Here is a 27,264-nt window from a genome sequence, read left to right as displayed (position 1 = left end):
TCGTCGCCTCGAAATCAATCCCCGCCTCCCCTCGCTAATATCCGACGTGTCTGAAGCGGCGGCTGAAGTCGCCTGATATATAAATTATTGCCTTTGTTTTGAACAAGTTGTTGAACGCGCTGAATGTCACTTCAAATCTAAAATGGCGAACATGTGAGGTCACGTCCGCGCCGGACCAATGAGAGCGGCGGATTGGCAGCTCGGCCCCCACGTGGGGCTCACCACGCCGCGATTGGTCAGCCGGACGTGGAGGGAAGCGTCCAATTGGCTCGCACGGGGCTCCTCTCGCGGCAGTCAGGAACTCGTGTCAGTGCACAGTCTGTGTGTGGTACGAGCGCGCGGAGGAGCTGGGTGTGCTCGAGCGAGCTCGCGGTGTATTTCACATCTGTCGAAAAAAAAAAAAAGAAAAAGAAAAACGGAGGAAAAAAAAAATAAAAAACGGGAAAAAGTGGAGACGTTTTTTCGGTTCTCCGCCGCCGCCGTCCAGGAGTCCGCCGTCGGGAGTCGCCTTGAGCTTCCGCTCCCCCGCTACCGGATTCGACGACGTTTTTTTTTTTTTTTGTGAAGTTGCTATCCGTCAACAATTAGCCGACCGCAGCTAACCGGAGCGAACCGGAGGAGACGCGCTCCTTCACCGGGAACACCGGGGCTCTCAAACGGCGCTGAAGGAAAAAAAAATAAAAAGAAAAGCGGCGGAAATATTTTTTTCAAACGGTGGCTGACATTTTTTTTTTCTTCTCCTTCTTCATCCCCCCCCACGGTGACCGCGACAAGTGAAGGATACTAAGCGCTTCTCGCGCATGGATATTAAAATTTAACCTGCGCGGAGGAACACAGGGACAAGAGGAAGAAAAACCAGAGGAGACAAAGGTAAAGAGAGAAAAGAGAGAGAGAGAGAGAAGGGGGCGACATGAGGAGAACCGCTAACAAGGCGGGTGGAGGAAGAGGAGGAGGAGGTGGCGGCGGCTTCATGGCAGCCGACTTTGAAAGCAGCGGCTCCTTGTTGTTGTCGCTCCTTCCGGACCGAGCCATGTCCTCGGTCCGCGGGGGGGCGGCGGCGGTGGTGGTGGTGGGGGTTCGTGGAAATTAAAAAAAATGAATAAATGAAGGTGTGGGTGGGGGTCGAACCCACGCGTTGTGTCCGACGAAAGCTATCGAAACTTCGGCGGTTCATGTGACACATCCGCCAGGTTATCCTTTTTTTATGATTTTATTCTAATTGACCCCCCCCCCCCATCCACCCTTCATTCCGCCGCCCCCCTCGATATCGCGATATTACCCGTTGCGTTCAAAGTAAACTAAAACACGTTCTATATCTTTATTTTTGAAGTATCGGCTCCCTCTTTCTTCTTTTTCCTTTCCTCCCCCCTGTTTGTTTAGGTGCGGCGGGGGGAGGCGGTCGCCCCGATGCCCGGGCTCTGAGTGCCGCCTCGCAGCCGCGAACACGCCGCTTTGTCCGCCGCCGTCGACCAGCGGAGAGGAAGAGGAGGAGGGTGGTGGTGGAGGCGGCGGGGGAGGAGGTGGAGGAGGGGGGACGGCGGTGATTTACCGCGCCTTCGCGGGGGAATCGTGAAACCAGCGCAGGGAGGGAGGAGGAGAAAAAGAAACACACACACCTAACCTCCCCCCTCCACTCCCCCACACACCCCCCGGCTCCGGGAGCTCGACATGTATCCGCAAGGCCGGCATCCGGTGAGTAGTTGCGTTCGTCACGTCCGTAAATGGATGCAGATGCGCCGCCTCCCGCCTAATTAGCCCGTCCGACAGGAGCTCCTTGTGCGCACCTTACTATTTATGGTGAATGTTTGTCTCCCTCTCTCTCTCTCACACACACACACACGCACACACACCTTATCGTAGGCAGAGATCAGCCCGCATTCATATCACCTTTAGTTGTTTTTGCACAGAGAGGGGAAAAAAAAATCACTGGCAGCCTTCCCTTCTCTGCACCATCCGCCACTTCAAACCCAGAGGTGGTTTAGCTGTTTACACCTGTGGCTTGTCCCTTCTCCGCACGCCCCCTCCTCCTGCAGGCGCCCCACCAGCCGGGCCAGCCGGGCTTCAAGTTCACGGTAGCCGAGTCCTGTGACCGCATCAAAGACGAGTTCCAGTTCCTGCAGGCCCAGTATCACAGGTACGGCCCTGGGGCCCGGGCTCCGGAAAACGTGTTGCTCCACTAAGTAAAATCTTATCGTCTTCCCTCCCGCAGTCTTAAAGTGGAGTACGACAAGCTGGCCAACGAGAAGACAGAGATGCAGCGCCACTACGTCATGGTAAGAGGAATCACCTTAAAGCTGTCGTCTTGGTTTACCCCCCCCCCCCCCCCCAGCTTCTCGCCTCAGGTGAACAGTCACAGGTGGTGCAGCCGGGCCTCGCTCAGCCCCCGCCGTGTTATTAGTGTTTGCACCCCCTTGCTATTGTTGACTCACGTTTGTGTTTTCATTGGATAAGAGGGGTCGGGGGTGGAGGGGCAGCTGAGCCCATTGCAGAGGTCAAATGTCCAACTATTGATTGTGAGTTGTGATGTGCCCGTTCCCCTGCCGCCCATGGCTCCAGGGTCCTCTTTATGACCCACTATGACCCCTCCCCTCCCTAACACCCCCAGCGTGACCCGAGGGTCGGGGGGCTGGTGAGGGGGGGGGGTTAATGACCAGGCCGCTGGCTTTGTGCAGGAATCAAAGGCTTTCCTGTGTTTTTTTTCTTTTTTCTTCGTCTTAACTGTCCCAAGGTGACGCTCCTGACACACCCAACGCTTTCTCAGATACCAGGGTTGAGTTTCCTCAAGCTCAGAGATAATGGATGCCCTGGGGCGGGGGGAGGGCGGGCAGGCGGGGGGTGCAAAGGGGTTGGAAATCTCCTACGCAGAGGGGGGAGTTTCTGCTGAACAACCCAAATTTTAAAATGGAACCGGCAGAGAAGTTACCCACGCGTTTGTAATCAAGTTACGAACATTGGACCAAAAAAAAAAAAGAAAATCAAATATTTGCCAAATCCCACTTCTCAAATATCTCTGGGGGGATGAGAAAGAAGAAATCTATCTGAAGGCCACCATAGGCTGCAGGGGGCGCAGCGGCAAGTTTGGCTCTGTTTTTTCTCTTCCACACACAATAAAAGACTCCTAATCTTCAGCGGTTTATGGAGATAAATAACCCTCAGCTTTGGGTTTCGTGCAAATCTGCCTTTTCAGCTCTCTTTATCACGGAACCCTGCGCCGCTCCAAGCCGTTAGGTACTCGCATCCAACCTGTTTTCGCTTTTTCTTTGTTTTTGTCACGTCCGTGAACTCCTCACGTTTTTGCCTCGTGTAAAGAAACAAAATCCATCCCTCTTCGGCGTGAACCGAAGGAACCTCCTTGATGAAGAAACATGGCTGGATAACATTTTTCTTTTCGTCAAGGGACGTAGAAATGGCGGGGGGAGAGACACACGTCAGCCGCTTGCTTCAGACAAATGGGATCGGTCGGTTTCTGTCGCCAGCCTGCCTGCGCTCACTGGGACGCAGCAAGGAAGTTAGCTTAGCTTTCAGTATCACTTCACATTCCTCCTGATTTTTACCCGAGAGCTGTTGTGAAGTGGCAGGGAACGACCGAGAAATCCAAAACAAAAAAAGAGACCCCGTCGGGCTCCGCCCATGCCCTAGAACGCCAACAGCCCAAAATACCCGTCGCTCAGTGTCTCGATTGCCTTGTGGTGTTTCCCTGCGCCTTCTACATTTCTAAGTGTCCTTATCTCCTCTTCTCTCCCCAGTACTACGAGATGTCCTACGGCCTCAACATCGAGATGCACAAGCAGGTATGTAGCCCTATCAGGGGCGGCCAGCGTGAAGTCAAAACAACAGTGTTGTTTTTCCACCCGCGCCTGAGGAAGACACACACACACCAAACCATACCTGACCTTAGCTTCCACCCTCATCTCTAAATACCTCAAGGAAGAATACACGCTCTGACTTCCTGTAGTGGGGAGGGGGGATGCTGACAGGCTAAACAACGCAGAGGGCAGGCAGCCTGATGGGGACGGTTTGATAAGATTAAAGTGAAGTATTTGGCAGACAGTCTGAGAGGATGTGTGTGCGTGGCGGTGGGGGGTGTTCTGCTTCCCCCGTGCCAGCTGCACTGAAAGCTCATTAGATCAGCTGCCACCCAGCACCGGGCTCGGTGCTTCGGCGGCGGCGGGGTCGAGTGGGGGTCCGGATGAACCGGGCGGGGGGAGCTCGGCAGTTTCGTAAACGCCACCCAAGGCGCCGTTTGGGTGGAATGGAGATGTGGAGCAGAGATAGAGCCCGACTTATCAGGCTCATCTAAATAATACCAACATTTCATTTCTATCTGAGGTTGTTTTTCCACTCAGGAAGCTTTTTTTTTTCGGGCTCTGCTTTGCTGATTGCTTTGTTTTCAGCGAGTTTGGTTGGTGGGTGGAGTGGAGGAGGAGTGAGGGGCGTGAATAAAACAGCACGTCCCCTCTTTAAATATAAAGATTGAGTCCTTCTCCATGTTGTGGAGCGTCACGAAGGCTTCCTGTTGAATCATCCCAACCCGTGACGACAAAGGCTTCTCTGGTTTTCGCCAAACGGGATTAAGTTTATTTTTATTTTTATTTTTCCAGCCCCCCCCAGTTGTGTGTGCCTTCCCTCTCCAGGGTGGGATAGCTACTTCCTTTGCAACCCCGTTTTTGCAGCAGGCTCAAACAGTCCCATCGCTGTCAAGAAATAATGAATGTAATGACGGATGAACTGACCGAGACTCTTTACTGGGCCTAAACCTGAAATTTGCCGCAGTGCCTTGAGTTGTCTAGCGTTCACACTTGCAAGTGTAACCAGGTGTGTGCTGGCATTGCACCTCGAATGCACCTCTGCTCCAGCTTTGGCGCCTCCACGGCGAGACCTTTGTTTTATTCTCTCCAGATATTTATTCCCGGTGCTGTCTAGCCGCCGATTGGAGGCCGAGGAAGGATCTTTGTAAAATGTGTGTAAAAACCGGCGATGCGCCGACCGCGCCAGTGTAGGTGGGAGGTGTCGCCTGAACTGTCGTAAAATCAGCAAAGTCCACTCGAGGAGGCGGGTCCCATACGGCCCTCCACTCCATGACGTTTTCTCAAGACTCAGTTTCTGCTCCGTCCTCCTTCCCCATTTTCTCAGTTCCATGCGGCCATCTATGAGCGACCCCTGTCGCCCCGCCCCCACCTTTGTCCGCCCCGCCGCCCCGGTGATGCGACGTGAATGATGGCCCTCGTGTCATTAGCTGCGCAATTTGATGTATGAGGGGGGAGTTGGTGGGGGGAAGGGAGGGGTGTCTTCACAGCCCCCGGATCTGGAAGGTTAATGGCGTCGGTGGGAGGGTGGCCCGCTCGGAACAGCAGTGCAATTCATCAGCCGTAATATTCTCCGTGCGTGCGCGCTTCTGTGCGTACGTGCCCGCCATACTGGAGAGTTTTCTGTCAGACACTCATTACCACCGAGGAGGGTCGGAACGAGTGGGGGGCTCGGCCAAAAACGAGTGGGGGAAAAAAAACCAAGGGGGTGGGTAGAGACAGGATAGGAGTGCTAGGCCACGGGGTAAATGGGTTAATCGACTGGTCCTCTCCTGTGCGTCTCCTTTGTTTATCAATAAGCCTGGTGGAGTCGGCGGAGCAGCCTGAATAATGCATGACCTCACCCCCCCCCTCTATTTCCCTGATCCCATCAATGATGAGGCTGTGTTTGTGATGACATCAGCGTGGGGTAAACACTCAGCTCCTGTGTGTGTGTGTGTGTGTGTCGGGGGGGGCTATCGCTCGGCTGGTGTCGGACTATTTATTTCAGTGTGTGGTGGCGAAAAAGAAGAGGGGAGGAAAAAAAAAAGACACAAAGTCACTTTGTTGTTATCGACACAAAGCCGGATTGAGAAGCGGGGCGGCGAAATGCGCACGCGCGCACCCGTGCACGTATGAATAAACATTCTTATCCCTTACATGGTGATACCAGCTGCGTGTGTTCACGCACACACACAGCACCTCGGCCTCTCCTGCCTCCGAGCGGTTGCTAGCAGAGGGGCCTTCCGGGGACGGCGAGGGGAGGGGGGTCATTTGTTTTGACAGAGTCTCTCACGGCAGCTCCGGGCGCCGGGGGGAGGTAATCACCCGCACTCGCTGTCAATAAGTGATTTTAATTAGCGCAGCTCATTAGGCTGCCTCAGCGACAGGCCCTTCTGCTGACTGTACCGTTCAGCCTGCTCCGTGACCTCCCCCCACCCCACTCCACCTTCATTGTGTTTCCACGCTTATCAATCTCTCATCGTCGATAGACTGAACAATCAATTCATAAGAGCTAGCATCAAGCTTCACGCGTGGATTATCACTTGTGGTGCACCTCAGGTAACCTTTTGCTGTGTGTATGTGTGTGCGCAGGCGCGCGTGTGTTTATCCATTCTGTTAATTGTTGAGTGAAACAAGTGGAAGGAAATACAGAGTGTGTGTTAATCCAGAGACCTGTCTGATCCCTGGATGGGGGAGGAAGAGGGAGAGGGGATGTGGAGGAGGGGGTGCTTGTGCAAATGAATAATTTATACTGGATTCCTGGAATTGTTTGCCAAGGTGATGATGGCCGACCTGTCTCTAAGCCAAAACAAACGGACCATGAGAACACACACACACACACACACACACACACACACACACACACTCTCTCTCTCTCATGGGAGGTTGATGAGGTTACCAGAGGCGCGGAGACGTGCTTTATTTTGATAGCCTGGCAGGAGGGGCTGTCCGGACAGTTGTTACACAATGAGCATTTGGGTGTGTGTGTGTGTGTGTGTGTGTGCGTGTGTGTGTGCGTGTGTGTGTGCGTGTGTGTGTGCGTGTGTGTGTGCGTGTGCGTGTGCGCGTGCGCGTGCGTGCGCGCACAAACACATTGAGCTGATGATTGGTTTCAGTGTTGACATGGTGAGATGAAAGTTGGTTTATTTTCTGTTTGTGTGTGTGTGTGAGACAGTTGGTTGGGATCGAGTGCTCGGGAATACTGCCGTCGACACACCAATTCCAGCTCTAACAGAATAATGTGTTGGAAAAGAGCCCATTTCCATTTCCGCCCCCCGGAGGAAAGGATGTCACTCTGGTTTTGTGTGTGTGAACTTAAAAATAGAACGACACGCACATGCAAAACACCGCTCATGCATTTGTAATGAACAAGATACCTCTAAGTGCCTCTTTCTTCGTCAGCTCTGGCTGAGAAGATAATTCCCAAACATCCCGTATCTGCCCCCCCCAACGCCCCTCCACACACACACACACACACACACACACACACACACTACCACCACCGCCCCAATCATATGCAACTTGTTTTCCTCGCCAATTGAATTCTCGTCAGAGACTGCGCTCTCCACTCGTGGGCTAATGCCTGCAGCGACAAACAGCCAAATGGCTTTCAACGCACCATTGACGGAGGGAGGCGATGGAGGGGGAGAGAGAGAGCGAGCCTCTCCAAGCCCTGGTGGCGCTAAAAATCCCTGAGTGTCTGTAATTGTGGAGCCATAGTGAAAAAGCCTTCGCCGGCTCAAAGGCTTCTGTTTTCAGTGGCTTTAAGTGACAATAAACTCCTTTCAGTCCACGTCTCCGCTGCTAAAAGCACGGAAGAGAAGGAGGGAGGGAGGGAGGGAGGGAGAGCCTCCAAGTAAAGTGGCGGCCTTTTATGAGAACTGTGAGTCATCAGATGTGATATTCCTGCTTCTCCTGACAACGCCGACGCGCTGAGAGTCAAAATAAGTCACGTGAGGGGTTTTCATTGACAGAGTGCCATGTCAGATTCAGGAGGAACCTTCTCTTTTGGAGGGCTGGGGTGTTAAATCCGACGTTCAAAAAACATTTGTGCCTCTACAGCAGCCCAGGATGGGCTTTATTTAGGTGACATGACAGAGCAGCCCCTGCGCCACAGATCTGTAGAAGTGGTGTATCTAGATGGAGAGGAGGAACCCATCTTGCCTGGAGTCTGTCCGGAGCCGAGCGTGTGTGAGCAATCCAGTTCTCTCATTAACACCCTTGTAAATGACAAGTGTGTGCGTGCGTGCGCATGTGTGTGTGTGTGTGTGTGTCTCTCCCCTACGGTCAATTGGTCACTCCTATTCATCAGGTGTTGCAGTTAGTCAGGAAAAATCCCTGCTGACGTAAGTCGGGGGAGAAAGGGCGGTGCGTTAGCGTATTTGTATGGGATGTAGCAAACAACGGCACCATGTTAGAACCCTTGCCAGGGGTGTTAGGGTTGGAAACCCCCTGCTGGCCCCCCCATGCAGGAAGAAAGGGCTCTTTCTAACACGCTGAGTCCCAAATGATAATGAAAAAATGAACCAAGGACCTTTTTTTTTTTTTTTTTTTAATCTGAGTTTTGACGATGTGAGCAGAGCGGCGTGCGCAATAACTGCCCGGTTGCAGGCTGACTCATGCTCGCCGCTGTTGAGAGGAAGAAGGAGAAAAAAGCAAAATAAGCAGCGTTTGGGGGGGGGGTTAAGGGATAATTGGGCCAAGCGAGGAAAAACATGAACGAATGCAGGGGAAGTCTGTTCCATTGTTCCATGTTCCGGCTCCCGAATCAACACATCGTCCCACGGGTACATTTCTGTGGAAGCGAGAAGGTTCAGGAAAAACCTGGCGGTGATGGGGGGTGGGTTCTTGAAGCACCTGGCGTTCCGAGCCACCGCTCGGTGTTTTCAAGCCCAAATGGCGCCGGAGCAGCTCCCTGCCGCCAAATGGTGTCTTTGTTCTGACGATTTGCTATGAACTCTAATGGATGGCTTTTCTGGAAGGGGGGGGGGGGCTGTAATGTTACTCTAAAGGTCAAGTGTATCTCCGCACTACCGTGCTCCCCACAGCCATTTCCAGAGGAGGGGTATGATATTGAACCGCTCTAATCTTGCTACTTGTCATTGTATCCAGCCCCAGCTAATGATGATGGTTTATGAGTCTCCGAAGAGCCCCCCCCTCCCTCCCTTCCAACCCTAACCCCGCCGCCCCCTAACGCGCTCCCTTTCTGTGTCAGCCCCCCCATCCCCTTCCTCCCCGCCAACCCACTCGCAGTTATCCCTCATTAATTTCCCGTGCCGATCAGATCGACAGGCCGAAAATTCAATTTAATGACCTGCCTCTGTGCTGCACCTAATATGATTTTACAGGCTGTTCTGGTCGGGGCCCCGGCCCAATTTACATAACGATCAGCCCTGCCAGATAGCGTTGCCTCGGCAACAGCGGAGCAGGAGGGGGGGAGCGAAGGGGTGGAGTGTGTGCAGAGTAGTGGAGATGCACACGAAGGAAGAGGGGAGACAACAGAGGGTCAGATCGGGCTGGGAGATAATTCCGCGTCCTGGCCCCCCCTTTCCTGCCCCCAACCCGGACGGAAGGGGTGACAGTTGTGTAAAACCCAAGTCGCTCACCCACCCCCTCCCCGTCCTTTCACAGTCAAACAAGGTTAAGAGAGAAAATGAGTGGAATGTGGTGGCGGCGTCTAAACCGGCGGGAAGGACTTTGTCACCCTCCCACCACACACACAAAAACACACACACACACACCTGCCGGGCCTCCACCCCTAATCTCTCAGAATCAATTAGTTCACCTCCCCCGCTCCAGTCAAACCACATTACCTGAGTGTCAAATCAGTGTTTTAGTGCACCATTCATCACCCCCAACACACACACACACACACACACACACACACTCGCTGCAGCCCATCACCTAAATTCTACTTTTCGCCCTCCTCTTTTTTTTTTTTCTTCAAATAAGGGGGCGGAGCAGGCAGCCGTGGCCGTCCATTGGTCTCGGTGCAGGGCCGTAAAGTGCTCTCCCCGCCGGATCCTCTTATCCTCCCGGGCTAATATTCCTCGGTCGATACCAAAGATGCCGCTGATAGATAGGGGCCGAGACTCGACTCGACTCAACTGCCCCACCCGGCCCAGCTATCCCCTCCCCCCACGGGCCATAATTATGAATTATGGGCCTCATTAGGGTCCAGCCAGATGGTATTAGCATATTTCAGCCTCCTAATGAAATAAGGCCAAAGTCTAATGGAGGCAGGAGAGAGTGGGAAGTAAATTTGTTTTAAGGCAGACCCAATTTCGTTACGGGGGTACATGGTCTTTTTAGCCGGAGGGTGGTGCACACGCCGAGATGCATGCTTTCTCCATTTGGTTTTACAGCTCCCACTGACAGTTATTCTCCTCTTCCATCTCTCTTGTTGTGTTTTCTGTCTCTCTCTCTCTTCGGCAGACTGAGATCGCCAAACGCCTGAATGCCATCCTGGCTCAGATCATGCCGTTCTTGTCACAAGAGGTGAGTGGAACACCTACATGGCACGGCTCCTCTTTAATTTTGCTAAACAATCTGGCCCTACTGCTGTAAAAAAATTGACTAAGCATGAGGTGATACAAACTTCCCCGCGACGTCCGTGAATCTGGATTGGCCGGCGCCCCCGGCAACAGGCTCCAACCTGTTTTTTTCCTTTTAAAATCAACGGGTATCCACACCTGAATACAAAAGACGAAGATATTTGAATGAGGTGCGGATGAAAACAAAGCCGCTTTGTGTCGTCAGTCGCCGGAGGGGTGAAATATGATCCAAGACAAATAAACGTTATGTATTCAGCAAATATCCCAATTAGGCGTCGGTTCATAAGACCAAATGTAGCGTAATTGCGACAGGATACTGATTCCTGATTGGACACGAGCAATTTTTTGCTCGAGAGGTGGTGCTGCCGGATGCCCTCTGGGAAGCCATCCCGGCCGTTTGCCAGTACCAACCGAGCCGGCGTGGCCTCTGCAGAGCGAGTTGAACAGGAACCGTCCCCTGCGGTGGCCACATCAAACCGTTGCAGCTGGAGGAAAGGGATATAAGTAGTGTGCTTGTTGCAAAATAAATCACTCGGGCGTCTACGTTGCACTTCGTTACTGCTGGTTACGGTCGGAGTTTGGGGGCAAAGCACCGTGACCGGGCAAACACATGCGGGGAAAACATGGCTCGCGTTACAGGCCACCACAATGCTGAGAATTAGGTTTTGAAAGCCGTCAAGCGGCGTCCTGTTCCGCGCCATGTTTGCTCAGCTGCCTGTAAACTCCCACCACGCTGGAAGGTAGAAATCCCACAAATTGAAAAAAAGAAATTAATATCCGGTTGTTGAGGCGGTTTCTTGGTGACGTCCCTGAAGGCGACGCGTCGGCAACCACCTGCACCAACGACCCGGGGAACAACGGTGGAGTGCCTTCTGAGCACAGGTCCAAACCTGTGTTTTTTAAGCATCAAGTGCATCAAGGCCTATTTTTCTAACCTGTGTGTGTGTGTGTGTGTGTGTGTGTGTGTGTGTGTGTGTGTGTGTGTGTGTGTGTGTGTGTGTGTGTGTGTGTGTGTGTGTGTGTGTGTGTGTGTGTGTGTGTGTGTGTGTGTGTGTGTGTGTGTGTGTGTGTGTGTGTGTGTCCTGCACAGCATCAACAGCAGGTGGCTCAGGCTGTTGAGCGCGCCAAGCAGGTGACCATGACCGAGCTGAATGCTATCATCGGGGTACGTGGACTTCCCAATCTGCCTCTGACTGTGTGTATACCCCCTCTTTTTTTTCCTCATTCGACCAGAGGCCGGGGGAGGGGGGCGAGGCAAGCCTGCCGGTGCCGAGGACACGGGTCACTAAGGGGTTAATTCTGTGCGTTTCAGCCAGAGTGCTGAGCAGAGCCCTGGGAATGGGACTCGGGTGGAAAGAGGGTAAAGGTGGGCTCAATTAATCAGCAATTATTTTCCGCCCCCCGTCGGGTGGCGTATAATGGTACAGTCCTCTTCACGTGCGCAGGCTTGCCTCCCCCTCCCTTCTGTCTCCAGTGGTTTGTTATGTTTTAATTTGAGTTTGCACTGTTTGCACTGTTCTGTTGAGACGACGTTGACTCGGTTAACCATCAACGCGCTCCGCTTCCTCCCAGCAGCCCTTCTGACACACACACACACACACACACACACACACGTGGGCTTGTTGGATTATTAACCCCCGACGTTCTTCATGAAATCAAATGTTCTTCCCCCCCGCTGCTCGAAGCCGCTGAGGGAAAATCCGAAGGTGGCTGGTTCAGGTCGGACGTCACGGCGGTCGTTTGACCATTTTGAATTCAAGATTTATGTCAGGGCACCGGGCCGTGCTAAGCCTCAAACTTGTTTTACTGTTTTGTAACCCTGTAATTACACCCCCCCACCCCCCACCCCAGAATAATTAGACTGAGAGCACTGGCTGCAGGGTTCGCTTCACAGCAAGTACTTAAAAAAAAAAAAAAAATCAGTAATTGACCATTTAATTTTATCCAAAACCCCTAAATAAACAGATTCAGCTCCGGTCAAGTAGACCCTTCGCTGATTCAGCCTCCCATCTGCTTTGCGTTACAGCGCCGGAGCTGCTCTCCAGCAGCAAGCGCCGACCCAGATGTAGAACCGACCCTTTTGATTAGCCGGGGTTAGTCAGCGGTTAGCCTGTCCCGGTCGCGGGGGGCGGGGGGAGTCTAATGAGAGGTGGCTATCGAAATTCGATTAAAGGAAACGAGCCACCAGCACAACCCCGGTTTTCAAGATAATTACTTCCTATTTCCCCTTCCATAAAAAAAAAAAAAAAAAAAAGAAAAGTCTGCGGTGGGAGTGACCTTGCTTTTCACACAGGGACAGATGGAGTGGGGGGTGGGGAGAACAAAAGAACAAAAGAACCTGATCATTTGAGCACAGACGCGGCCGATAATCAATGGTGTCGCGGTGGAGGCAGATGTTAAGAGGCTCCGCTGAGGAGCCGAGGAGCCCGCCGCTTTTTCAGAAAGTCCAGTTTGAGTTGCTTGCATGCCCGCGGCGTCGGAGGTCAGCAAACCCCCGGCGGCGGTCACAATGTGCAGCTACTTCAACGCCATTTTAAGTAATCTGGTTTTAATGAAGCGGCTGATCAGATTTACCCGTGTGAGATTTCCTGGCTTTCCTGGGTCGTCCGCAGTCAGAATCATGGGAAGGAGGCAGGTGAAGGCGGCGCCCCAGACCCAGCGCCCCCCCCCCCCCGGTTTTGACTTATCGGCAGCGGTATATCATGAAAATGATTCCAAGCGGGCCTGAGGTCAGCGGCGGGGCGGCAGGCGATCCCATCTGTTACACGTTAGCTTTCTTTTTTATTTGGCCACGTGAGGGAGTTTGATCAGGGGGAGGCGGAGGCGGCGGCGGCTCCCCTCCGCGTTTTCTCTCCGTCTTTCCCCGGATTTATGGGGACGTAAATCTCGCTCTGTGGAAACTTTGTTGTTCCTGCCGCGGCTCTGGTTCAGGCCGGGCGCCGCCCGCGCCTCAGAACTCCCCGGAGTCACCCAACTCCACCATGGCTCTAATTCCATCCGTCTTTGTCATCGCTTTTTAAGTTTCCTCGCTCGTCTCCTCTGTCCTGACCGGGTCTCCTCTTCCCATTTCTCCTCTGGCTGAGCAGCAGCAGCAGCAACAGCCGCCGCCGCCTCCACCTCCACACAGCATCCATCCCACGTTCATGGTTAGACGTTGCATCCGGTCTTTTGTGTTGTCGTGTTGGGCAGCTTGCTAACCAGCTCTGACTCTTCTTTCTTTCTGTGCGTGTCTGGTTTTCCCTGCATCTTGTCCTCCGTCTGTTCCTTCAACCGTTTCACTCGAGGAAGCCTCAACAAGGGCTTTTTTTTTTTTTTTCATTTTATTTTTCTGAAGCCGCTCCGCCCGATTCACCCGTCGCCTCTGTTCTCGATGCCGGCCTGACGGCGGCGTTCTGCACAGGGCGAGCGTCGCCCAGTTAACTTTAATTGCCGGCTTCCCGTGGAAGTTGCCTGAACTGCGGCGCCGTTTACACATAATGAAAAAAGATAAGTGTGAATGGAAGCCAGCCCCTTTATCCATGAATATTGAATTGGAAGCAATTTATTTTTTGAACCCCCACCCCCCCAGCCCCAGCCCACCCCCGCTCCTCTCCTCAGCCGACACTCGCTAATGAGACTTCTTGATAACGATCCCCTGCACGCTTTTCCTCATTAGGCAGACTGAATAGGGGCGTCCCCGCCTCAATCCCTCGCTCGCTCTTTTCGTTCTCTTGTTATTTTCCGAATCCCCCTGTCCTCTCGTTTTCTTGTACCGGCTGCTCCCCCCCCACCCCCGCCTCGCTCCCTTTTTGCTCGTTTTTTCCTACAACAGACAGGTTTCTCTGCACTCCGGTGCCATATTGATTAACGCCGCCGCCGTCGCCCCTCGGCAGCTTCTATCGACTGCACGCCTCTCGGCCCAGTTCCAACGAGCGACACGCCGCTGTGGATGATGTGAACAACACAAACGAACACTTTTTTTTTCATCCTCATTACATTTGTAAATCTCGAATACCTACGTCAAGATACACCGCCCTTCCTTTTTTCAGGATGGCGGGCGACAACGAAATGTAACATCATAGCTTGGTCGGTCGCTCAAGTTTAGCAAGTGCTCTGTTTTTCATTATCGAGGTGGAGAATTCGGGTGTGGAAGCTACTTCCTCGTGTGACTTGGAACAGATGTTCATCCTCCGACTGCTCCTGCACTTGTAACCAGTTTGCTAATGAGCAGCATTTGTGTGTGTGTTTACCGTTCAGCCCTTATATAATGTTAGATCTAATATGACACCCGTTTACAATCTAACCAGTCAGCGTGCTCCAGCCTCCTAAATGCAAAAGAATATCTTTATGGAGAAATATATCACAAAATATCTTTTCAAGGGGAAAATCACTTGAGTAAAGTTCCAGTAGTACTTGCGTCGGCATCGCTCTGATCCTTGGCTGCGAGCCGTTGAGAAATTGGCCATTGTTCCAGCTCGCAAACACTTCTTTTGAGCGCGATCTGAATCAAATCACATCGTCAGCATATTGTCACATTCCCTCATCACCGGATCGGCCTCGTTGAAACACGAGTCCCGGGTCCACCCAGATGGTGGCCGAGTCACGTTCTCCGTTTGTTATCCCAACACGCTGGGGGCTGTAAATACCCAGTCAGTCCTCTAAACCTGCTGAGCTGCCGCATATACCCTGGTCCAGTTTCTCTCCCCCGTCGTGGTGCCTTCACTGAGAGCAGGACATTTCAGTTCTATTAAGCAAGCAGAGAAAAGAAATCTTTTTTTTTTTTTTTTTTTTTTTCCCCTCTCATTTTTAAAGAGGCAGTTGATGGACACGCTAAGTGTTATTTAACCTTGTTCCAAAGCGCTCGCTTCCCTCTCGCCCAAGTGGCTGTTTAACTCCTGTCTATCTGCTCACTTCTGGCTGCCTCTGTCTCGCTGTCTCCCTCTGTCTCTCTGGCTTCCTGTGTGTGTGTGTGTGTGTTTGTGAGTGTGCGTGTGCGTGCGCCGAGGTGTTTGGGTGACGGGGTTGGCGCTCACTCGGCGTTGAGGTTTTCAAGTGGGGAGCCTATTGATTTTTAGCTGTCCCCCCACTGTAATTGCATCACAGTGGTTTGGTAGAGAGAGAAAAGAGGAAGAGAAAGAAGTAAGAAAAATAAATAACCCACCGTGGGTCTATGCAGAGTTGAAGTTTTCCTGAGCCGACTGACAAATAGTTGAAAAAGACAAAGGAGACTGTCCTGTAGTCCGAGCAGCTGTGGCACACGGATCATTCGGAATTCAGTGACGATCGGAGTTGCAGGGAAACTGTTTTCCTCGGATTGGTCGTGCCGCTGATTGGACGGAGGGCGGGGGAACCTCGCGGTCATGTGATCATTCTTCCATCGCAGAATGGGCTACCAGGCTTCAACTCAATGTGCACAAATCTCTACTTTTGCTTTTAAACATTTGCACACGCACGCACTCACACAAAAATCCTCCGTCGGCACTGTTTTACATAGCGGGTAACCATTTTGTTGAATCTCTAATGTTTAAATTGCCTCTGCTATGCACATCTGGGCGACGAAGGCTCTGGGGATGATGTCGGATGGATATTTTTTATGAATCCCTCCAGCCGGATACGGGGCCTTAGAGAGCAGGATGACTTTTTTCCCCCACCCTCAGACAGACAGTGAATGAGCTGGACCGGCACGCTGGCAGTGGCTGTCAGCTCGCTGTTTATGCAGAAATGCTTTGGCCCCGGGCCGGACGGCGCCGCGAGCCGGCCCGGCGGCGCCCGGTCGATCATGGCTTCTTTTCCCAGCCGACCCACTTGCCCTCTGTCTCCCCCACCCGCCTCCTTGTGCTTGCAGCAGCAGCAGCTCCAGGCCCAGCACCTCTCCCACGCCGCCCACGGCCCCCCCGTGCAGCTGCCCCCGCACCCCTCAGGCCTGCAACCGCCCGGCATCCCCCCGGTGACCGGCGCCGGCTCGGGGCTCCTGGCGCTGGGCGCCCTCGGCAGCCAGGCCCACCTGCCGGTGAAGGACGAGAAGAATCACCATGACCTGGAGCACCGAGGTGAGGAAACGCCAGAGACACAAACGGCCCGGAAGGAATTCGGAAGTATCTTTATTATTCCAATTTTTAGAATTCATTTATTTGTCTGCTTCTGTTCTCGGGCCGCACAACTGACGCGGTTTCTGCTCGCTGTTCCCCGGACGTGCTGTGTGACTGCTAGCCTGCTAGCCTGCTAGGATATAACAACTTTTCTTTGCTTCCTTTTATTTTTTTTACATTTATTTTTATTCGTGAAAAATAGAAACTCCACTTGTGAATCTCATCTGTGGTTGTCGGTCAGTTAACCAGCCGATAAACTCCAGGCGGACGTACCGCCACGCAGCCGATCTGCAGGGAATCTTGTCAACGGTGTTATTAACCAGTAATAAAGTGATTTGTTACAACCTGTGGCCCTTTTATGAAGGGTGCCTTATTAGAGTGCGATGCTTGAATACATTATGCCAAGCTGTGCGCACACACACACACACACACACACACACACACACACCAGCTTAATCTTTTAGCTGAATAATGTATTACTGTTATCTAATAAGAGTGCCGAGCCGTGCTGACACCCATACTAATTTGTGTTTTTGCTTTTCTCTCCCCCGGCCCTCGTCTCTTCCCTGCGCCCCCGGCTCCTCCCCTGAAAGAACGAGAGTCGAGCACGGTACGTTTCCCCCTCACCCTCCCCCCCGGCCCCCCTCCGTCCCTCCTGTGTGTTTCCTGCTGTGTGTTTGGCCACACGGTGTACCTTACAGGGACTTTTAAGCTCTTTGTTCTGTAGAAATTCATGCTCTCCCTGTAAGAACACACACACACACCCCTGGGACACGCATGCACGCACACACACACACACACACACACACACACACACACCGACAGGCACGCATTGACTGAAATCGAATAATGAAGTCTGGCCAAAATAAGCCGGTGCCATCTAATCCAGGTGGAAAATGACTCCAATCGCGAGGCGAGGATTAGCAGGCCGCTCGCTCCTTTAATTTCAGCACAATTAAAAGCGACTTTGACTGTCCTTCTTCAGCAGCCCCCCACCCCACGCCCGCATTATCACCCCCCCTCCCCCACTACCACCACAACCACCATCAGGGGATTTTCTCTTGCAACTGTCAAATACTTGATTCCTTTTTCTCTCCTTTGTCCCTTATCCACCCTCCCCTCCTCCTGTAGCTTCATTTATATCACTTATTTGCTCACCCCCCTCCATGTAAAGGCTTTTGCCGGGGAGGGATGGAGGTTCTCTTCCATCACGCTCTGCTGCATCTCCTCGGTCAGATTGCATTTCCGTTGACTGGCCATCCTGAATGACAGACCCTTCTCCCCGCCGTGTTTGACGGGAACCCAACCTCGCTGCCTCACCTGACCCCCCCTCCCCCGGTAGCGCACACTCGGGCACGTCATCTGATATGAGCGCCGGGAGGCGAGCAAAAGGGTTATCGAGTCTAAGCGGTTCTTTTAAAAGGCCGGAGACGGGGAGATAGGGACCGGCCGCAAAACTCTCTGGAGACGTCCGTCCTGTCAGTCAGCCCCCTCCCTCACCCCCGCCCCCACCTGCAATGCGCATTTCCATATTTTCACCAAAGGTCGCGGTAAATGGCAGGAAGCCGCTGGTCTGGCAGAAACAGGAAGTCTGATGCTTGATTTGTCAGCCAAGGTGGAGACGGAGGTGTTGGTTGTGACAGCGTCAGCTGCTTTTTTAAATTTTTTTTTTTTATACCCCTTCCTCGGTCAGATTTCCCCTTTTTGACCCCTTTTTGAAGAATATTTTCAGTTTCTGGCACAGACGTGGATTTGTTCTGCTGCTTGCCAGTGTGAGAACCCCCCCCCCCCCCCACACACGCAGTGCCCAGGCTACAAACCCCCCCCTGTTTGCGGGCTCTGAGAGTGAGCCAGCTTGTCCGGGCATTCCCACTCGCGGGGAGAGCTCATTGCCACACTGCTCTGCTCTCATTACTCGCCAAGTTCCTTTCCTGTTTTGCTCTCTTCACCCCCCCCCCCCCCAATTCCCCCCCACCCGCTCTCTCTCTGCTTTTTCACGGCCCCTCTCCCGGCTGGAAACACCCTTTTTGTGCCTTCAAATGGCTCCCTCTCTTGTCCCGACTCCCCCTCAAAGGGCCCTCTTCTCTCCCTTTAGTTCTTTTATTCAAACCAGCTGATTTTCATGAACCTTCCCGTCAAGTTGCTTTGTCTCCGCCCCCTCCAACCCTAACCCCCCTACAGGGCACGTACACGCCCGCTGTCACGCAGCATCATCATCATCATCCCCCACGTTGGTTTTAATGTGTGCGGAGAGGCTCTGGTCCCTGCAGGACTCAGACCTATCAAGCTGAAACTCACAATATTAGCCCCCTCTACCCCCAGATGGTCTGGTCTGCCCCCAGGGTGCAGTCAGTCCACCTTAAAAATATCATCTAGCAACTTATTTTTAATTTAATTTCTTTAGCACCAGCCCCTCAGGAACTCACACAGCCATCTTTGTAGAAACCACAGCGCGTGCGCGCGTGCGCGCGTGCGCGCGTGCGTGCGTGCGTGCGTGCGTGTGTGTGTGTGTGCTCATCCCTGCTGCATCTGGGGTGCGTGCTCATGTACTGCTGTGCCCAAATGGCAGTGGATGACAGAACACTCGTGTGCGGAACCCACTTCCTGTTGCGGTTGTCTACATGATAAATATACACAAATGCTAAAATAGCAAGTACCCTTACCTAGGCTAAATATAGCCTCATATTTATTTTTCCAGCCCCCCAAATGGAAGGTGATATGAATGTGACCTCATCTAACCCATTTATTGTCTGCAAACTGTTTCCATTCAACAACGCGACCCTTAAAATGGCGATTGACACGCTCGCCTTCTGTCGTCCGCAGAACAACTCGGTGTCGCCTTCTGACAGCCTGCGTGCAGCGAGCGAGAAGCACCGCGGCTCGTCGGACTACGGACTCGACCCCAAGAAACGCAAAGTGGAGGACAAGGATAGCATGAGCAGATATGTGAGTGGGGTTGTTTTTGGTTTGGGTTTATTTTTTTAGCATTTGCTAAAACTTTGCTCAAGCATTTGCACTTTAGCATTTGGCATTTTTGCAAAAAGTGGGCGCGTGCAATGAAGCCAGCTAAAAGACTTCTGGGGTCTTAAAGAAAAATAGAACTGCGCCGTAAACATACAACCCAGTATCTCAGTGAGACTGCAGTACAAGTACTGCGTGCAAAGTCTCATGTCCTCCCTTCCCTCGGCTGCAGGACAGCGACGGGGACAAAAGTGACGACCTGGTGGTGGACGTTTCCAACGAGGTAAGAAGCACTGAACGAGTGACAGATGAACGTGAAGTGATTGTCTCTGTGGGTGTGTGTGTGTGTAAGAGAGAGAGAGCGTGAGCACACACACACACACACACACAGAGCATATATATTATCTGTGTTTGCACATGAGGCCCCTGGTTTGTTTGACCTACATGTAGGTGTCGGGCGCTTTCGTGCAGCCCTGTTTGCTCAGTCTCTGCCGCCGCCTCATCTCTCTCTCTCTCTCCCCAAACGCCACAGGATCCTGCCACGCCGCGTGCGAGCCCGGCCCACTCCCCCCCGGAGAACGGCCTGGACAAGTCCCGCGTCCTGAAGAAGGATGCCGCCCCAAACAGCCCCGCCTCGGTGGCCTCCTCCGGCAGCACGCCGTCCTCCAAAGCCAAGGACCACGCCCATATGAGTGTGAGGCACACACCGGAGCGCTATCATGGGGGGGTCGGCTGACTGGCTAACAGGGCATTTGTCAAGCGGCGGGGCGGGTGGGGGTGAAGACCTAACGTGCAGGAGGCTTAGCAGTTCGCCGTTATGAGGAGCCGGATGGCGCGGGAGGCGGACACTCTCTCTGGAAATCAAACCCCGCGGCTTACTTCTCTCAAATCTCCTTTATGGCTTATCCAATAAATGGTCATCTCTCTCGCTGGTCGGAGGCTGTAAATAACCGGGAGACGCAGCGGCATGGAAGACCGTCCGGCCCTCTCGCACTTCAGCTTCGGCTAACCAGGCTAAAACAGTCCTTATACATCGCTTTTGACACGAGCCATTCCATCAAGGATTAAGATAGGGTCACAGTCCACCCCCCCACCCCCACCCCCGCGACATAGACACCCACACACACACACACTGACTTCGCCATGTCCCCTCATTAATGTGTGTCGCCAGTCTGACTCCCCCTTCATGTCCTTGATCTGCTGGGGGGAAGAAAGCGATTAATTATGGGTGGAGTGTTTGGGCCGCCATCTTGCTTGTCTAGCCAGTCTTAACAAGCTTGACTTCTAAGCAAAGGTTTATGCCCCTGCCCTGAGACACACACACACACACACACACACACACACACACACACACACGGTATCTGTAATGAAGTGTCAGTGTTAGATTGGATTACCTTGAGCCGTCCACTCAGATTGTCACTCTGGATTTCCATGTCAGTGAGGGTATTTTCGACTCGCTGGGGGATTTTTATTTTTTTTTTAGCTCTGTCAGACATTACCCGAGCACACAGCTGTCTGCCTCTCCATGGCATCCCATCAGCCCTGTTTAACACGGAACACGCCGCAGACTCAGGCGGTCACCGCGTCCGTGTCGCTCCGGTCAGCGGAAAATCCAGAGGCGCCCTCGTTTTTGTTGGTTTATTTATTTTTTTACAAACCGCGTCTATTTTCACCCCCCAGACAGGAAATCCCATAAATCTGTTGGTTTTCAAAATAAAAGCCTCCCCTCATCGAGCGTCTTTTCATTACGATAACCCCTGCCGCTGCACTTCGATTGATCCTCCCGGAAACTGTTGAACAAAAATCACAGCGGTTCAACGCTGTCTCCGTTTCAGAACGACAAGTCGTCGACGCCGAGCTTGAAGTCCAACACGCCCACGCCCAGGAACGAGGCGCCCACACCGGGGACCAGCACCACTCCGGGGCTGCGGCCTTTGACCATGGGGAAACCACCTGGCATTGATGCGCTGGGTACTGACACACACACACACACACATACACACACACACATGTCAATCTCAAGTCACAGCAGAGTGATGGCAGTTCCACTAGCATATTTGCAAAATAAACAAATCCGCGCTGGTGGCGGCAGAAGCAGCGGCGTGCAAACACGCCGGCGCGCTGATGAAATGTCCATCATTTCCAGCGTCTTATTTTAGAGCGCCGGCGTGCTTATCTTTAGAAATGGCGCGGCTGAATGAAATGTCAGGGGATCAACAGCTATTAGAGCCCCGGTGAGGGGGAAGACGGGGGGCGCACCGCGTGTCGCTGGCCCGGCTGGAATATCACACTTTTTTTTTTTTCGCCGCTTTGGAAGTTGCACGGCGGTAAAGCCGAAAGCCGACACACACCGGTCTCAGAGGCTGTTTTTTTTTTTTTTTTTTTGCCCCCCCTTCTCCCAAAGAAAAATAATCCGCTTGTCTGAAATGAATATTCCCTTGAGTGAACCTTTACAACCCCACCCCCTCCTTCTTGTAGCCGCTCCGGCCCTGCGCACGCCGCTTTCCATCACCGGCACCTACACCACCCCCTTCGCCATGATGGGCCACCACGAGATGAACGGCTCCCTGACCAGCCCGGGCGTTTACCCCGGCCTCATTTCACCCCAGATGAGCGCCGCCGCCGCCGCCGCTGCTTACGGACGCTCGCCCATTGTAAGTATCTCAGCTGCCGCGTCCCTTCACGCGTTTCCTTGCACGCTCGTTGCCCGCGGTGACTTTGAGAAAGTTCGACATTTGCCCGCCTTTTCCGAAAACTCATTGTGAGTGTTTCTGCTTGGTCGGCGGCGGCTTGTTGTGTGTATATAATGAGAGTGAGAAGAAAGACCGCCTGGCGCCTTCACTTTGATGTCACTTAGTTAGCATTCTGCAGGCTTTAGAGAGGCTCATCCCCAAAATGAGTCTCCGTGTTTGAAAATCTCTCAGGCTTTCATTAGCATTAGCGTGCAGGATGTTGTAGCCGTGCGTAAAGCTCCTCCGTGCGCGGCGAAGCCCCGGTCTCTGCCTTCTAGGGGATTTGCCCGGAACAATCCGAGGGAGAGGCGTGGTTTTCTCCGGGTGCTAGCCGACGGTGCGAAATCATAATTTTCAATTTGCGTACGCGATGAGTCCCGCTTGTCTTTGCAGACCGTCCATTGTCATTTAACTCTTTGTCCCTCCTGTTGGTGCAGGCGGGGTTCGACCCCCACCCCCACATGCGGGCGCCGGGGCTGCCGGCCAGCCTCACCTCCATCTCCGGAGGGAAACCGTGAGTGTTTAAGCCAAGACGTCGGGACGACCAGGAGGCGGCTCTCACTCAAGGAGCAGCGATTGAACTTTGAGCTTTTTTCCGTCTCCCCTACAGGGCTTATTCCTTTCACGTGAGCGCTGACGGCCAGATGCAGCCCGTGCCCTTCCCCCCGGACGCCCTGATCGGCCCCGGCATCCCGCGCCACGCCCGCCAGATCAACACGCTGAGCCACGGGGAAGTGGTGTGCGCTGTCACCATCAGCAATCCCACGCGCCACGTCTACACCGGAGGCAAGGGCTGCGTGAAGATCTGGGACATCAGCCAGCCGGGCAGCAAGAGCCCCGTCTCCCAGCTGGACTGCCTGGTAACCAGTCGCCAGAGACCTCCCCCGTCCCCCCGTCCGGAGCGTTCTCAGGCATAAAATGTAGCCTGATACCGGCGCGTCAGCGAGTCCAATGAGCGTTCTGGCTTTTCTCGCCAAAAATAATCCTCTCTGTCTCACCGGCGCTCTGATTTGCCGGCCCTGTTGGCCGTTATCCGGCTCATTACTTCCTGCCAACTGCCCGCCCGTTTCTCATCTTGACCCCACGGCTCTTATGACCTCCCACACCCTTAAAGTGCACCCAAACTTTCAATTGGTCTGGTCCTCCACACCCCATCCCCGCATTTCTCTTTAAAGCTGACATGAAGTCAGACAGTCGTGTTTGGTTTAGCGCGTTGCTAATCGTCGTCTCAGTTCCTTGACAGCCTGGATTTTCCTGCGTTCGCTACCGTCGAGACACGAGCACTCCTCTCTCCTCTCCAGAACAGGGACAATTACATCCGCTCCTGCAAGCTGCTGCCCGACGGCCGCACCTTGATCGTTGGCGGCGAGGCCAGCACGCTGACCATCTGGGACCTGGCGTCGCAGACGCCCCGCATCAAGGCGGAGCTCACTTCCTCAGCGCCGGCGTGCTACGCGCTGGCCATCAGCCCGGACGCCAAGGTCTGCTTCTCCTGCTGCTCGGACGGAAACATCGCGGTTTGGGATCTCCATAACCAGACCCTGGTTAGGTGGGTCCAAGCCGACACCCACCCGGCTTTATTCGCTCCCTTCACTCGTAGCCCTCGACACACATCCCGTAAAGATGGCGCTTACGCGTGCTGTTTTGTTGTGGTTGTCGAATACAGGCAGTTCCAGGGTCACACGGACGGCGCCAGCTGCATCGACATCTCCCATGACGGGACCAAGCTGTGGACCGGCGGCCTGGACAACACCGTCCGCTCGTGGGATCTGAGGGAGGGGCGGCAGCTCCAGCAGCACGACTTCACCTCTCAGGTAAGACCCCCCGCCCCCAACGATGTTCGCCTCACGTTCCGACCGTCACCGCAAGCGTGACGCCTGACTGATTCCTCATGGCAGATCTTCTCCCTGGGCTACTGCCCCACCGGGGAGTGGCTGGCCGTGGGCATGGAGAGCAGTAACGTGGAGGTGCTGCACCACACCAAACCCGACAAATACCAGCTGCACCTGCATGAGAGCTGCGTGCTGTCACTCAAGTTCGCCTACTGCGGTAAGCACTGTTATTAGCATTAAGATCAGATAGACTTCATTGATCCCATGAGGGAAATACAGTCTTCACAGTAGAATGATGGGGTAGAAAATTGTGCCAATAATAATAGTACAAAGAATATGCAAGTGAAGTATATAGATACAAATAAACTACGTACACTGTATTCAATAGAATACAAAAATCGAAAAAGAAATGCCTTGTGAGGGTAATGGTTACAGAGGGAGATGTGGCAAGTAAAAATGTAATGTGTACTGGAGAATGTATAAATATTATGTAAATATAAATATCACACGGATGAAAGTGGTAGGTATAGGTGGAGGCAGTGGGCTTGTGGGACACAAAGAAATGTTTGTGTATTTTATGATGTCTGTGGTGTTGTGTAGTCTGACAGCGGACGGAATGAAGCTTTCGCGTTATCATTATCTCTTAACATGCGGATGGATGGAGGCCGCGCCGCGTTTCTGTCAATAAATCCAAATTTCGAGCGTTCTCTGACAGCGGCGGCGTTTCGCCCGGTCTCCTCCGGACCCCCTATTGGATTTGAGGCTCATCACGCCCGCCGTTTTCCCCAGAATTACACCACCGCCGACTCCCGTCGGGTCGGGCCCAGGTCTCCAGGTCTCCGGGCCGCTAGCTTCACCTTCATCTCACAGCCCCTCCGTGGGCTGGGACCACCCTGACTCTCCCGCGGGCCGAGCGTCTTGTCTGCAGCTTTAAGCCGCTGATAAATGAGGATTAACTATCCCCGAACACTTCTGTTCCCCCCCCTCCCAAAAATGTCAGTATTCATTTCCGTAGCAAACCCCCCACCCTGACTTAATGCGAGAGATGCTCACTTCTTCAGCGCTCCCATTAATTAAATCATTAGCCCGCTAGTCAGTCGGGTAATTAATCAGAGGCCGATTTAAATAATTATGGCAGTGGAAATGGCGTGGGTCTCCATTATGGGAGTTTTATGATCGTTTATGTGACGCTGTTTTTTTTTTTTTTTTTTTCCCTGACGCCAAATTAGCTCTTTAAGACCCGCTGATGGATCAAGTCATTTCACGGTGCCGGATATTGTTGCCGGATTCCGACATTTTCTTCCTTTTAAAAAAAAAAAAAAGGAAAGGGGCCCCCAGGGAAAGACGGCGTCCGGATCAGCACGCACGCCATGCTCACTGTCTGTGTTGGTGTGCGTGCGTTCTGTCTGCAGGTAAATGGTTCGTGAGCACCGGGAAGGATAACCTGCTCAACGCCTGGAGGACTCCCTACGGCGCCAGCATATTCCAGGTAGGTGGAGGCACCGCGGCCCCTCCCGGGTGCGTGTCAACCCCCGGCCGTGCCCGATTGGCTCACTAGCCAACGGGCGCCGTTTGAATCAGTGGTTTAACATCCGCGTCAGGGTTATAAACGTGTTTATAACACCAGTCCGGCCGGAAAATGTACGCCAACTGACGGTTGTGTCCCCCTCCCTCACCCTGCAGTCGAAGGAGTCGTCCTCCGTCCTGAGCTGCGACATCTCCGCCGACGACAAGTACATCGTGACGGGCTCCGGCGACAAGAAGGCCACCGTCTACGAGGTCATCTACTAGACAGGGGGAGGGGGTTTGGCGGCGGCGGAGACTCCCGTTCCGCTTCGGCACTTCTACTGAGATGACGTCGGTCCCGGCCGACCCCCCCGCGGACCGGGACCCCCACCCGGAGGGCCCGGTCGGTCCGAGAAGACGCGGGGAACGTTGAGCGGTCGCAGCGCCGACAACCCGAGGGGATCACGCAGCCGCCCGCCACGGAGACGGCTCTGTTTTCCTTTTCTTTTCTGGAGGGATTCTTCTTCTTCTTCTTCTTCTACTCCTTCGTCCTCCTCTTTTTTTTTAAGGGAGGAGGGTGGTTGCATATTTTGTGATTTTTATTATTAATATTTTTTTTTTTGGTCTCCTGGTGTTTTTTTTTTTTTTTTTTGTCTTTGGGAGAATACCGGGGCGGAACCCAAGCGAAGCAGCGCTTCACTCCGGAGAACCTCGGCCCCCCAGACGTCTTGTGAAAAGTGTACATATCAGATTAAATAAAAGACATTTTATATATATTATCAAAAATATATATATATTTTCATGTCCTGGGTGTACTTGTGGTGGTTTTGTTTTGGACCCGTCTAACAGGGCGGGGGGAGCGTAGTGTAGAACCCGTTTTTGACCTTCGGGGTTTTCTTGAAGCACATTCTCCGGGCGGACCTTTTTCTCCAGGCGGAGGCATACTGAAGCAGGACGCTTTCTGAAACTTTTAAAATGGCCTTTTTCTTTTTTTTTTTTTTTTTTTTTTCCTCACAGTGCTCTTACCTGAGGAGCGGGGGGGTTTGGACGTGACCCCCCCCCCCTGCTCAGGCAGGAGCACCGGTTGGGTCGGACCACTGTGAGACAGAACGGGAGGGGACGCTCTTGATCCAGGACGAGACATGGATGTAAATTTAATTCACCTATATGAAAATACTTTTTCTTTTTTTTTTTTTTTCCCCCCTCTCTCCCAGAGTGTACTCTTCTGTCCGTTCTCTCTCCCTAAGGGTATTTTTTTTTCCCTAAGATAAAGGGGAAAGAGGGAATGTTGGACGTGTGCTTAGCCTCACCCGTGGACCTCGGCTGCAGCGGTAGGCACAATCCGAAATGACTTCTTTTGGCTAACTTCACAGAACAGGAATGTTGGATTGCGCCATTGGTTCCCTGGCGAGAGACTAATCTCCTCGCGGGCCGCGCTACTTGAGACTTTCTGCCCCCCCCCAAACCTTATCCGTATTCCAGGATTTAAAAAAGAAATCAATGTTTTTGGTGGTGACTGGGGGGAGGGGGCTAGAGGATTCGGAGTAAATCAACCCTCCCCGCCGCACAATATCGAGACTTCGGCCTGCTTTCCACACACTGAGCTCCGCGTCTGTGTTTTTTTTTTTTTTTTTTTCATGCCGAAAAAGCAAACGGGGACATAAGGGGGGAAAAACGTGCGAGTCCCACTGAATCACACCAAAGTATGTAGCAAAAACGCTGTCAGCACTGAGAAGAAATGTACAGTTGTTAATAAATCAATAAACCTGTTTTTGTAGAACGGCCCTCCCCTCTTCTCCTGATTGGCCCCCGATCCGCCCTCA

The 27,264-nt window shown here is 53.0% G+C and overlaps 1 protein-coding gene across 4 annotated transcripts; it reads left to right on the top strand.

The window, feature by feature from the left end:
* Positions 1–546: 546 nt before the first annotated feature.
* On the top strand, positions 547–26,505 carry tle3b (TLE family member 3, transcriptional corepressor b). 4 transcript variants are annotated; one of them, XM_086144177.1, is made up of 21 exons: positions 547–870; positions 1,381–1,692; positions 2,034–2,134; positions 2,210–2,273; positions 3,747–3,791; positions 10,224–10,286; positions 11,433–11,507; positions 16,167–16,371; positions 17,004–17,020; positions 19,234–19,356; positions 19,604–19,654; positions 19,904–20,065; positions 21,207–21,342; positions 21,850–22,025; positions 22,541–22,617; positions 22,714–22,963; positions 23,405–23,652; positions 23,770–23,917; positions 24,002–24,152; positions 25,348–25,424; positions 25,619–26,505. In XM_086144177.1, the coding sequence occupies exons 2-21, from the start codon at positions 1,669–1,671 to the stop codon at positions 25,724–25,726; spliced, it is 2,301 nt and encodes a 766-aa protein (XP_086000303.1). In that variant the 5' UTR covers positions 547–870; positions 1,381–1,668; the 3' UTR covers positions 25,727–26,505. The 4 variants fall into 4 exon arrangements, with proteins under 4 accessions (XP_086000303.1, XP_086000302.1, XP_086000301.1 ...); XM_086144176.1 differs by having other exon boundaries at positions 22,532–22,617; XM_086144175.1 differs by having other exon boundaries at positions 11,433–11,537.
* The last annotated feature ends 759 nt before the right edge of the window (positions 26,506–27,264 follow it).

This window comes from Fistularia commersonii, chromosome 3, assembly GCF_037954325.1.
Source record: "Fistularia commersonii isolate RoL2024-O1a breed Wild chromosome 3, RoL_Fcom_v1.0, whole genome shotgun sequence".
Taxonomy (NCBI): Eukaryota; Metazoa; Chordata; class Actinopteri; order Syngnathiformes; family Fistulariidae; genus Fistularia; species Fistularia commersonii.
This window is presented reverse-complemented; position numbering and strand designations above follow the sequence as displayed.